General features: G+C 43.4%; 1 protein-coding gene across 2 annotated transcripts; it reads left to right on the top strand.

The window, feature by feature from the left end:
* The first annotated feature begins 909 nt into the window (after positions 1-909).
* Positions 910-2,481, top strand: TXNDC2 (thioredoxin domain containing 2). Of its 2 annotated transcripts, none has more exons than XM_025365481.1 (2): positions 910-1,251; positions 1,543-2,481. In XM_025365481.1, the coding sequence occupies exons 1-2, from the start codon at positions 1,143-1,145 to the stop codon at positions 2,463-2,465; spliced, it is 1,032 nt and encodes a 343-aa protein (XP_025221266.1). In that variant the 5' UTR covers positions 910-1,142; the 3' UTR covers positions 2,466-2,481. The 2 variants fall into 2 exon arrangements, with proteins under 2 accessions (XP_025221266.1, XP_025221267.1); XM_025365482.1 differs by having other exon boundaries at positions 946-1,052; positions 1,547-2,481.
* The last annotated feature ends 11,141 nt before the right edge of the window (positions 2,482-13,622 follow it).

The following is a 13,622-nucleotide window of genomic DNA, read 5'->3' as shown; positions in this document are numbered from 1 at the left end:
CAAGCGAGCCTCCCACCTCAGCTTCCTGAGTAGCTGGGACAGGAGTGCGCCACCATGCCTGGCTAGGTTTTGTATTTTTTGTAGAGATGGGGTCTTGCTATGTTGCCCAGGCTGATCTCAAACTCCTGGGCTCAAGAAATGCTCCCACGGTGGCCTCTCAAAGTACTGAGATTACAGGTGTGAGCCACCACACCTGACCACTTTCGACACTTATATTGTTGGGGTGAAACTGAAACATATGAGGATTTGTTCAAAGTATATGTAGAGAAGGCAAAATTCCACACTGATTCTTCCTGCCTTGGACTAGATGTGTTGTGCAGAGTGAGGGTGGAAAATGAGCCAGTGGTCCTGAACTAATAAATAAGTCTCCCTGGGGCACAGGTATTTGGCTTCCCATTCCACAGGATGGGGTAGATGTGGCTTATGGAACCAAGATTATTCACAAAGAGGTTGTTCTCCTGCATATAAAGGCTGGAAGAGCCGTGTACTTGGATGTGTCTGCACAGGAGGGGGCACAGGCTAGGCTGGTGGGCCTGGGAGGTGGGGGAGGTGGGGAAAGAGGCCATCTGGCAGGTGCTGAACATTTGACATCGTGGGACACTTTGCAGAGGAAGCTAACATGGTTTCGAGGAGACACTTAGGAGCTGGTCACAACAGGTGAGTCATAAAGAGAAAGCTGGAGCTGGGGGATGCTGGAGGGAGATGAAAGGAAGGCTGATTCACAGAACCCAGGCTGGACAGCACTCGTTTTCAGAACCCAGGCTGGACGGGACTTGTGGCGAGCAGTCCAGCACAGCCTCACAGTGCGGAGCGTGAGCTGTGGAACCTGCCCTTACCCTAGCTTTGCAACCTTAAGTGAGCCTCATAGCTTCTCATGTGTAAACTGCTCATCATAATGGTTCTGACCTCAGTGGTTTGTTGTGTTATAGGAAATGATGACAGTGAATGCATAGTCGCAGCCTCAGCACAGGGCAGCCACCTTGAAGCTCTCAAATATCACTGTTGTGAATACAGAGAAGGAAAACCAACTGTAACGTGCTACCCAAATATAAGTTTTACTCATATTTTGATGTTAGGATGGATAGCTTGCAAAAAGTTGGAGGGTACGGCCTTTATTATGAGGCATCTATGAAGGATCAGGAATGGATGTAGACAAGGAACTAGTAATGGAAACTGTTAAAGCTGGAGCCCCTGGAAAACCAGAAATGAGGCTGGGCTCTCAGGAAGAAACAAATGAAGGTGATGCTAATGGTAAGTAGGGGAGCAAAGAGGGTTGCCTTAAAGACCTATGCAGTTAGGGAGTGGGCAGCGTGTTGAACCAGGAAGGGGAAAGTTGCGGTTTCAGAACATGCATACAGAAGATACATGTAACTACACGCTGTTTGTCCTTCTGTTGAATGAGTTATTCAGATCAGTACCCCATTCATCAGACTTCATTCGTGGTCTCTAAGAGTGACATCAGTCTTCCTTGGAATATGATGAGAATTTATTTGGTTCTTCTTTTGCTTTTCTATTTGATTTATTTTATGTTATTTGGTACAGAAAGTTCATTACAAGTCCTGTCCAGCAATGTGCCTCTCCTGGCCCTAGAGTTCTTGGACACAGTTCAGGCCAAAGAGAAGGCCTTTCTCCCCATGGTCAGCCACACGTTCCACATGCCCACAGAAGAGTCTGGTGCTCCACAGGAGGGTGATGACCTACCGAAGTCCTCGGCAAACACCAGCCATCCCAAGCAGGGTGACATCCCCAAGTCCCCAGAAGAAACCATCCAGCCCACGGAGGGTGACATCTGCAAGTCCCCAGAAGAAACCAACCAATCCAAGAAGGACGACCTCCCCAAGTCCTCAGAAGAAGTCATCAAACCCAAAGAGGGTGACATCCCCAAGTCCTCAGCAAAACCTATCCAGTCCAAGCTGGGCAATATTCCCAAGTCCTCAATGAAGCCCATCCAGTCCAAGGAGGATGACAGCCCCAAGTCCCTAGAAGAAGCCATCCAGCCGAAGGAGGGTGACATCCCCAAGTCCCCAGAAGAAGCCATCCAGCCGAAGGAGGATGACAGCACCAAGTCCGTAGAAGAAACCATCCCACCCAAGGAGGGTGACATCCTAAAGCCTGAAGAAGAAACAACGGAGTTCCTGGAGGGGGACAACGTGAAAGTGATCCTGAGCAAGGAGGACTTTGAGGCATCACTGAAGGAGGCTGGGGAGAGGCTGGTGGCTGTGGACTTCTCGGCCACGTGGTGTGGGCCCTGCAGGACCATCAAACCGTTCTTCCACGCCCTGTCTATGAAGCATGAGGACGTGGTGTTCCTGGAGGTGGACGCTGACGACTGTGAGGAGGTTGTGAGAGACTGCGCCATCATGTGTGTCCCAACCTTTCAGTTTTATAAAAAAGAAGAAAAGGTGGATGAGTTTTGCGGCGCCCTTAAGGAAAAACTTGAAGCAGTCATTGCAGAATTAAAGTAAACATGTATTCTGAAAACACTGCAGACAGTCAGATGTTTATAGCTTTTGAGTTATCTTTTATTATTTACACAAAGCGATCGGGTATAACAAAAGTGTATGTCCAAATGGCACTGCTCGTACGTGATAATATTAACTCTACCCTTTTCAAAATACAGTCCAAGCATTAAAGTACATTGTGATTGTGTTTCTGTTGGTGGGAGAGTGTAAAATTAGAAATTCCTTTGGTGAAGATTGCTAAGTCCCACGGTCTCCTATTTTTCAATCTTGATATGTATTTATTTTTCACTTGCCTTTGAAAATTCCACGCATTTAGTGTTTGTAGCAAGACTGAAAATTTAGATAATTTTTCTATAGAGGCAGATGACTGCAAGATGAATGGAAACTTCTTTTCTCATGCTCACGTATCTTTGGGGATTCTGATAAGATACATTTGGAAACAAGGAATTTGAAAGATTCACGTCTTAGTTAATCTCCTTCTTCTGCCGGCAGTGCTATGGAGGCCTTGGGAAATCCAGTGGGTTTTCCAAGACCTGATTTGTTGGTGACAGAAGTGAGATCAAGGCCACTTCCAGATTTCAAGTCCAGGGCTCTACCTACTATAATCTATGCTCACAAAATCGAAGACAAGAGCTCGGAACTTCAGGTTTCTTGGAGGTTGAAGTCCTCCGGATCTTTGCTGCCATTATGACATCAGTGCCCTGATGGCAGAGTTCCTGGTGTGTCTCCGTGGTAACTGGGTTCCTAATACCTAGAACTTCCTCTGACTTTTTTACTTAAATTTGTTCTTATTTTCACTATTGAATAAGCCAGCCTTTAACATGACTGTACCAGCTTAGACATATAGGCCTAGACTTTAATGAATTAACCTAATCACAGTGCTACCAGAGTCTTGTTTGGGCAACTCAGTAAGCCCCAGATGTCTGTGAGCCCAAAGGCCCAGGTGTGAACCATAGATGGAGGCTTAGTCCAGAGTGGGTTTTTAAAAATGAATAAAACCAGCTTCATTAGGTATAATTGTTATACAAAGAACTGCACATATTTAATGGAGGGAGTTGGATGAGTTTGGATGTGTTGCATATGCCCTTGATTACCATCTCCACTATCAAAGTAATTAACACCCTCACTGCCTCCAGAAGTTTCCTTGTGTCACTGTGCTTTATTGTTATTACTATCATGGAAAAAGCACTTAACAGATGTACTCTCCTAACACATTTTTAAGTGTCCAGCACTGTAGCGTTAACTACATGATGCCGCACAGCAGATCCATGGAACTTACTCATCGCTGTGGCTGAAATTTAACACCCATCGAACAACTAACTCCCCGTTGCCCCTCCCGCACCCTCTGGCAGTCACCATTCTACTTTTTGCTGGTACAGAGTGTTTTTAAAAATTGGAATTCCTTGCCAACATTTCAAACATCAGGATTAAAAAAAAAAAATCTAGACGTCTAGCTTTTCTTGAAAAACTGTAAGATCTGACAATCCAGGCTTGCCTTACCTCAAGAAAACCAATCTCACCTTGGGGTCTGAGTGGCAGCTGCCTCCATCCGATAGGGCGCACTCTCTCCAGTCTCCTGCTGCAGAACCTGGCTGGCTTCTTCACTTAGCCAGCTGAGTTGCAATCCCTATTGTAAGTTCAAGACTGGGACTGGGTACGGTGGCTCACGCCTGTAATCCCAGCACCTTGGAAGGCCGAGGCCGGTGGATCACCTGAGGTCAGGAGTTCAAGACTAGCCTGGCCAACATGGTGAAACCCCGTCTCTACTAAAAATACAAACATTAGCTGGGTGTGGTGGTGGGTGCCTGTAATCCCAGCTACTCAGGAGGCTGAGGCAGGAGAATCACTTGAACCCAGGAAGTGGAGCTTGCAGTGAGCTGATATCATGCCCCTGCACTCCAGCCTGGGTGATAGAGCCAGACTGGCTCAAAAAAAAAAAAAAAAAAAAAAGACCGAGAATGCCCCATCTCTTCCCATCCGCACCTATCCTGACTCTCCTTAGTGGTACCTCAGTTACAGGCTTCATTTGCACCCTTAACAATGGCCTAACAACTGCAAACGAAATGAAATATCCTATAAGCTTGACCTTTTTTCCAAAAAAGATTTGGAATTACCTTCAGAAGGATTGCTGATAAAGCTAACAAACCAGAAAGAGGAATCAGAGCCGTGAAGGGAGTAACGTGTCAACTCTGTGGGCTCACATCTTGGCTCTGACACAGCAGCAAATTTTGCTCTGAACTCTTGGCAAGTGGGAGAGAAAAGAGAAATTCAATAATACCCAGATGTCATCACCCAAAATAAGCAGGCTTAGGAATTCGCAGAACAGTCAAAGCTTTTCCTTGACTAAATTCCTGAATGACATTTCTCATCTGCGACCCGAAGTTTGAGACACTGAATGATGGATGAAGTTCTTGACAAGATTTTTTTATAATAGATTCAGAACAGTTTTTCATGGGGATGTTCTTGGTAAGAATCTTAGTGAAAGCTGAAGCCATGATGGTAAAGTGCTTTTTGACGAGAGGATTCCGGATTCGAGGTGTGCTGCATGTTCATAGAAATGGGCTTTTAGTGACAGTGCATATATCTACCTGTTATTTCCCTCTGATAGAGAGACATTCTTCTGACTTTTTCAATCAAATTTGTTCTTATTTTCCAAATGAACAAGGTTAGCTTCAACATGACTCTACCAACCTAGACATATAGGCCTAGACTTTAACCAATTAACCCAACCATTGTGCTACTAGAGTCCTGTTTGGATAACTTAGGGAGCCTCCCAACACTTTTAAATTAAATTAAATTAAATTTTGAGACATTTTCTCACTGTGTTGCCCAGGCTGGAGTGCAGTGGCATGATCATAGTTCACTATGGTCTTAGGCTCAAGTGATCCTCCTGCCTCAGCCTCCCAAGTAGCTGAGACTACAGATAAAGCCACCATGCTTGGTTAATTTAAAAATATATGTATTTTTGTAGAGATGGCGTCTTGCCATGTTGCCCAGGCTGGTCTCAGACTCCTAATCTCAAGAGATCCTCCCACCCAGACCTCCCAAAGTGCTGAGATTACAGGCATGAGCCACCGTACCCAGCCTCCCACAACACTTTAGAGTGTGCAGTTTTAAGGACCAGGGACCCTGAAATCTAACACTAGTGACTTATACTAACTGCTTTTTCTGGTACCATAATATTAAAGACATTTCTGTCAAAGGTCCCTTTTTATATTTAGGTTACTAAGTGATGTCATTGACAATGACCTCAAAATATCCTTAAAAATTATTGTGATAGTAGATTCTTAAGATGATTTAATAGAATTCTTAATGTAAGTCAAAGGAGGAGGCAAAACACAGTTCTCTGAAGGCATTCTGTAGGGCCAAGAAAAAGCAACACAAGTGTGTGGCTCTCTGATGATCTAGTTTGATCCAGGGATAAAATCTAGACTAGCAGATAATCAATTTATGTCCCTCAAATTACACATTGTGAGAACCACTTATCTCACAATGTGTACATCACAATGTGACTCACACCTGTAATCCCAGCACTTTGGGAAGCCAAGGTGGGTGGATCACCTGAGGTCAGGAGTTTGAGACCAGCCTGGCCAACATGGTGAAACCCCATCTCTACTAAAAATACAAAAAAATTAGCTGGGCATGGTGGCAGACGCCTGTAATCCCAGCCACTCAGGAGGCTAAGGCAGGAGAATCGCTTGAACCCAGAAGGCGGAGGTTGCAGTGAGCCAAGATCAAGCCACTGCACTCCAGCCTAGGCAACGAGAGCAAAACTCCATCTCAAAATAATAATAATAATCATCATCATCATCAACCAAGCAATTGTTTTCATCTCTAATATTTAACGTGAAGGACAAATAAGAAGCAGTTCTAATGAGGAGATCCCAGCTAATCATATGAGCTGTGAACAATGATAATCTAACCAGAGCCTTAAGAATCAATGGAAAATCTATTAGAATTAACAAGAAAACTCAACAAAGTGTCAGTAGTTGGAGTAATATCTAAAAATCAACAGCTTCCGTGTGATTCTGTGGCAAATAATTGGGAATCTGTGAAAAAAAAAGTCTTACAATAGCGACAAAATAAACTGTCTAGCAATAGTCCTAATGAGCAGTAAGGATGATTAAGAGTAAATTAAAACATTTTGAGATGTATACAAGTAGGTTTAAATAGAGTGAGACGGTCCATTTTTCTCATTGGAGAAAAGACTGAAAGATGATGCTTTCCACTTAATTAGTAGACAATGTAATTCCAACCAATATCTCAATGGGATATATGATAGAACTTGATAAGATATTTAAAACTCACTGAGAATAATAAGACAAGAATAGGTAGGAAAAGTCTCAAATGAGAAGTAATGAAGAGATATGTGCCCTATCAGAGAGTTACATGTGTAGTTGGTACATTAATTATAAAACAATGACATTAATGAAGGAAAAAGAGAGCAATGAAACGTAATAGTAAGCAAGAACCACACACTGGCATGTAAGTAGTAATATATGACAAAGGAAACATTTCAATTTGATGCAGAATGAGTGGATTTTTTTTCACAAAATTATATGGGGAAATTTTAATATTTGAGGGGAAAAATCAATTTATATCCCAATCCCACACCAGCCACTGAAATAAATATAAGTTGAATTAAAGGATAAAATACAAAATATGGAGTGATTAAAAAACAGAAGAAAATTTAGTTGAAGTTTTTAAAAATGTTTTCGAGACAGGGTCTCGCTCTGTTCCCCAGGCTGGAGTGCAGAGGTGTGATCACAGCTCACAGCTTGAGTTCCTGGGCTCAGGTGATCCTCCCAACTCAGCCTCCCAGGTAGCTGGCACTACAGGCATGCACCACCATGCCTAGCTAATTTTTAATTTGAAAAATGTTTTGTAGAGACGGGGTCTCACTATTGCCCAGGTTGGTCTTGAACTTCTGGCCTCATGCAATTCTCCCACCATGGCCTCCCAAAGCACTGGGATTACAGGCATGAACCACCGCACCTGGCCAAACATGTATTTGATTCATGGATGGAGAAAGGATTTTCTAGGCACAATTGCAATTAAATAAGTAGATTTGAACATATAAAACAATTCAACTTTTTTTTCTTTTTTTTTTTTTTGAGATAGAGTCTTGCTCTGTTGCTCAAGCTGGAGTCCAATGGCGCGATCTTGGCTCTCTGCAACCTCTGCCTCCTGGTTCAAGTGATCCTTCTGCCTCAGCCTCCCAAGTAGCTGGGATTACAGGCACCCACCATCATGCCCGGCTAATTTTTGTATTTTTTAGTAGAGATGGGGTTTCACCATGTCGGTCAGGCAGGTCTCGAACTCCTGACCTCAGGTGATCCACCTGCCTCAGCCTCCCAAAGGGCTGGGATTACAGGCGTGAGCCACCACGCCCGACCCCAATAACTCAGTTTTTTAAATAACAAAATATAAACAAAATTAACAGGAAACAGAAAAAGGAAACAACATTTGCCAAATATACAACATTGGATTTAATATATGTACTATAAAAGTACTCTTACAAATCAGTAAGAAAAATAGAACATTCTCATAAAAATAGGCAAAAGACATAGTTCACATTATAATAAAAACGAGTTGGTAATAAAAATAAAAATAAAGCTGGGCACAGCAGCAGCTCAGGCCTGTAATCCCAGCACTCTGGGAGGCCGAGGCAGGCGGATCACTTGAAGTCAGGAGTTTGAGGCCAATATGGCGAAACCCCTTCTATACTACAAATACAAAACTCAGTTGGGCGTGGTGGAGCATGGCTATAATCCCAGCTACTCCAGAGGCTGAGGCATGAGAATCACTTGAACCCAGGAGGTGGAGGTTTCAGTGAGCCGAGATCATGCCACTGCACTCCACCCTCGGTGACAGAGTGAGCTCCTGTCTCAAATATAAAAATAAAAATAAAAAATGTTCACTAACAGGGAATAAATAGGAAAATATAAACAAAAATCAATGAGATTTTGACAGTAGGGATGTAGGGAAACCGTCAGTCACATACTGCCAATGAGAGTTAAGACTGCTACAAGCCCTTCTGGAACACAGCGGTATGTTATGTTCTTACAGGGCAGAAAGGTGCAGAACTTTGCAAACTAGCTTGTGTATTTGTCTGCTCAGGCTGCCATAGCAAAATACCACAGAAAGGATGGTTTAAACACCAGACATTTACTTCTCACAGTTCCAGGGCCTAGAAGTCTGAGATCAAGGTGTTGGCCATTTTCACTTCTTGTGAGGTGTTATCAGCAGCACAAGATCAGACACAGCCAGGTCTACACAGGCTTGTGTCTTTCCACAAGGTCACTTGATGGATGCTTACTCAATTAGAAAAGCCATGAGCCAGGCATAATGCTGACATGCCTGTAATCTCAGGAACTCGGGAGGCAGAGGTGGAGGATCACTTGAGGCCTGGACAACACAGTGAGATCCTTGTCTCTAAAAGACAATAAAACAGCCAGGCACGGTGGCTCATGCCTGGAATCCCAGCTACTTGGGATGCTGAAGTAGTAAGACCACTTGAGCCCAAGAGTTTGAGGTTGTGATGAGCCACGGTCTTGCCACTGCCCTCCAGCCTAGGTGACAGCACAAGACTCTGCCTCTAATAACAACAACAACAACAACAACAACAACAACAACAACAACAATAAGAAGAAGAAGAAGAAGAAGAATGGTTTCCCATGTGCTGCACCCTGAGAGGAGTCCTCAGTCCAGCCTGTGAGCCCCATCTTAATCACTTATGGGTTGAAATGTGTCCCCCTGAAATTCATATATTGAAGCCTCAACCCCAAGAGGCGGGGCCACACAGTCTGTGCAGTCCAAGTTCCATCCAAGTCCAAGTTCCAAGCTAGGCTTGGGTGGGTCCATCTCCGTTGAGATCTCTCCACCAGTATGAATTACGGCCATGCCTTCGTATTTTTTTGGTATATTTATTTTTTATTTGTATTTTTTATTATACTTTAAGTTCTAGGGTACATGTGCACAGCGTGCAGGTTTGTTAAATATGTATACATGTGCCATGTTGGTGTGCTGCACCCATCAACTTGTCATTTACATTAGGTATATCTCGTAATGCTATCCCTCCCCACCTCTCCCCACCATAGGCCCCGATGTGTGATGTTCCCCTTCCTGTGTCCAAGTGATCTCATTGTTCAATTCCCACCTATGAGTGAGAACATGCGGTGTTTGGTTTTCTGTTCTTGCGATAGTTTGCTGGGAGCCTTTGTATTTCTCTGGTGATCCAGAACATAACTATCAGAAGAAATACACACATGTCCACGACAGAATCATTTCTCAGTGACTGAGTTGCCAAGCCCCATAAGGTACTTCCTCCTGCAGGCGCACCTTCGCAGCTGCCCCCTTGTCCGCAGGCTGCTTCTTTAACCCCACTAGGACTGCTTCATATTGCGGTGTGCAGCGTCCTCACTTCATTCGTCTTCTCTCAACTTGTCCCAGCAGGCCTACCAGGGATAAGAAAATGGACTCATTGCTGAGTCATTTCCAGGCCTCCAGCCCGCTGAATTCTAGTGAGTGGTGCCTCCCAAATGGGAGATGTGGGGGTTACCTGTTACCCTCCTCTCGACGGGCTGGCCAGAGTTCTGAATTTCATTTGCTGTACAGAGCGCCTTCCTCCTTCCTGTCAGTGGCTAGCTCCTCCAAAATCATTGTGAAAAGCCCAGATGCAGTGGCTCACACCTGGCACTTTGAGAGGCCAAGACGGGTGAATCACTCGAGGTCAGGAGTTCCAGACCAGCGTGGCCAACATGGTGAAACCCTGTCTCTACTAAAAATACAAAAATTAGCTGGGCGTGGTGGCACATGCCTGCAATCCCAGCTACTCGGGAGGCTAAGACAGGAGAATCACTTGAACCTGGGAGGCAGAGGTTGCAGTGAGCTGAGATAGCGTCACTGCACTCTAGCCTGGGCAGCAGAGAGAGACTCTGTGTTTAAAACAAAAAAAAAAAAATTTCCACTGAGAAATGAAAACAAGAAAATAAAAAACAGGTCAAAATACTAAAAAGAGAATTATCTCTATTTTATTTCAATTGTACAAAAGGCACAATGTGTTGTCATTGTCTATCTCTGTGTGAGGATTTTTTTTACCTTCATTCTCATTTTGTTTTTTCCTGATTACTTTATATAACAAAAAGAAAAAACAATCAATTGAATACTTTGAAGACTCCAACTGTTTAGATACTGCCAGGGAACACAAACAACTACTAGAAAATACAAAATCTGGGAAGCCTGAGCAATGGGGAATAGGTGAATGGCCCGAGCTCAAGGGTGTTCTGCCAAAGCCTCCGGATGCTGGCCTTATCCAGATGTTCTGTGTTCTAGTTGTGCATTGTGGGCCTTCCAGGCTTCAGATTACAAATGGCCTAAGAACAGACCAAATTGGGAGTTCTTCTGTTTGGAGATGAACTACCTAAGTGATCATGGCTGTTGTGGGATAGATGCAACTGACAAAAGGCTGACTCAAACCTGCTCCAGCAAAAATGGAGAGGGTATTGGATCTTGAAAATGGAAATTCTAAGGAGATCAACTACTTTAGGTAGTTGCATCGGAATACAGCTTTCTACCTCTTAGCTCTGCTGTTTGTCTTGATTTTATCATCAGTTGCTTCCGTGGCTCATACTCACAGATAAAAAGGTGAGGCTGTTTCCTAATAATCGCAACAAAAAAGTCCCAGGAAAGACTCTGATTGGCTGTATCATGTGCCAATCCCTGAACCACTCTGTGTATTTGGAAGAGTTGAAGGACTCTGATTGGTCAGGCTTGGTCACTTGTGCACACTCGAAGCAGGGTCAGCCCCATCAAGCCTTAGGAGCTGAGTGGATTACCATGGAAAGTGGGAGGAAGGAAGAGCTGCCTGCAGTCAGGCATATAGATTGCAAGGGATGGCATTTGAGCACTCAGCATTAGACCAAGAGACCACATTAAGAATATGGAGAATACGGTCAGAATCACCCTTATCCCACTTATAAATCCCCATGAAATACCAAACCCAATAAGAAGAGGTTGTACTTTTATCAAATTCCTTTTAAACCCACCTTCTCATTTCACTTTCATCCTGATTTCACATTCAATCTGATTTCCTTGAATCTGTAACTGTTCAACCTTAAAACTAAATAGTTATCTGTGCCTTATTCAAATGACAAATTATCTTATAATAGTAACTTTTGCTAACGTTGGCATATGGGATATAAATCAAAAGAGAACATGAAACCTGGTGAGTGAATGCTTAGAAAGATCCAAAGGATGGCTGGGCGCGGTGGCTCACTCCTGTAATCCCAGCATTGTGGGAGGCTGAGGCGGGCAGATCACGACGTCAGGAGTTTGAGACTAGCTTGGCCAAGAGACTAGCCTGACCAACATGGTGAAACTCTGTCTCTACTAAAAATACAAAAATTAACCGAGCTTGGTGGCAGGCATCTATAATTTCAGCTACTCAGGAGGTGGAGGCACAAGAATTGCTTGAACCTGGGAGGCCAAGGCTGCAGTGAGCCGAGATCGTGTCATTGCACTCCAGCCTGGGTGACAGAACAAGATTTGGTCTCAAAAAAAGAAGGAAACAAAAAAGAAAAAAGAAAGAAAGATGCAAAGGATGTAAACAGGGTGAGTCAGTTCTGGGTCTGTTCTTCTAAGTGATGCTTTTGAAAAATGTTTTTCTCTAAATATGAACAATCTGGTTCTTCATAGACTATGCCTTCAGTGTTCAACACTTGTGTCTTTTTGAGACTCAAATGGTATTTCAAATAAATTATATTCAGCAAATACTAGAAAGTTATGGTATGTTGTTACTTAGAATTCTATCATGATTTTTGGCAGATTTTTAAGTTTCCCAGAACTTGTAAGGGAACTGTGAAATGCTACACTCTAGGAGATAAAAGTTAACTAAAAAACAAAGCGAACCAAGAGATAAAAGGAAAAGTTAGGCTGCAAGTTTTGAAATAATAATGGCACTTGAACCATGAGATCCTTTAATACCCACAATGAAAACACACACCCAGCGCAACAATGACAAATACTTGGATGTAGATAGCACGCAGTCAGATAAAACCCAAGGCTGTAGCTTAAAGATTTAAGGAAATAAAAAATTTCAAATTCCAGGATGGAAAAAAGGTAATTTATATGAAAATGAAGAAGTTGATGATAGAAAATGGTACATAGGAAGAAGTTAGGGCCAGTAAGACAGGCAGTACTTGAAAAGAAGTACTGTGAAAGAAGTACTGTGGACTGTGAAAACGAAAAGAAAATGTGGTCATTCTATTACATATTGATTTGAAGTGTATATTACTTTTACACACACAAGTTGAGGGCCATCTTTGTTTGGGTCAAGATGGTAGTTTCAAGTAAGAGGGAGATATGGCATGGGAAGGACAGCGAAGAGTAAGGTTGTCCTTGTACCTTACGTTTCTGCGGATCTTAATACTATTTTCATGAATTCCTGGTTTAGAAAACTAAAAGTTCTCTGACCTCTGGAGAGGCAACTTTCTGATGGGTCTTGAGAAAAGGTGGAAAAAAGAAAATGCTGCTTCTCTCTCCCTGCCCTATGAAAGCCACAAAACGTTGGTGTTTAAAAGACAAAGCTAAATGCAACTCTAATGACTCATAGATCAATATCTTTCACTGACCTTAGGAAGATACATGAGGAAGTCACCAGTTAGCTAATGATTCTCAGTTTAGAAAGGGCAGAGGAGGCTAGCCGCCTCCCAGAGAAGGCTTTAAGGAAGACTTCCTTTCAGTTATACCAGCTAACATGGCGAGACTGTAATATATTGTCGTGCTATCAGAAGCAGCTACATAACTTGAATTTGAGAGCATTCAACCTTAATGGATTTTTTTTTTTTTTTTTTGCGCGACAGGGTCTTGCTCTATTACCCAGGCTGGAGTGCAGTGGCATGATCATAGCTCACTGCAGCCTCAATCACCTGGGCTCCAGTGAACCTTCCTCCTTGGCCTCTCGAGTAGCTGGGACTATAGGTGCCCACCACCACATATGGCTAATGCTTAAAATTTTTTTTTTTTTTTTTTTTTTAGACAGAGTCTCGCTTAGTCGCCCAGGCTGGAGTGCAGTGGCGCGATCTCGGCTCACTGCAAGCTCCGCCTCCCGGGTTCACGCCATTCTCCTGCCTCAGCCTCCAGAGTAGCTGGGACTACAGG

Source organism: Theropithecus gelada, chromosome 18, assembly GCF_003255815.1.
Source record: "Theropithecus gelada isolate Dixy chromosome 18, Tgel_1.0, whole genome shotgun sequence".
NCBI lineage: Eukaryota > Metazoa > Chordata > Mammalia > Primates > Cercopithecidae > Theropithecus > Theropithecus gelada.
The sequence above is the reverse complement of the archived record's forward strand: the minus strand, read 5'-3'. Positions and strand labels throughout refer to the sequence as shown.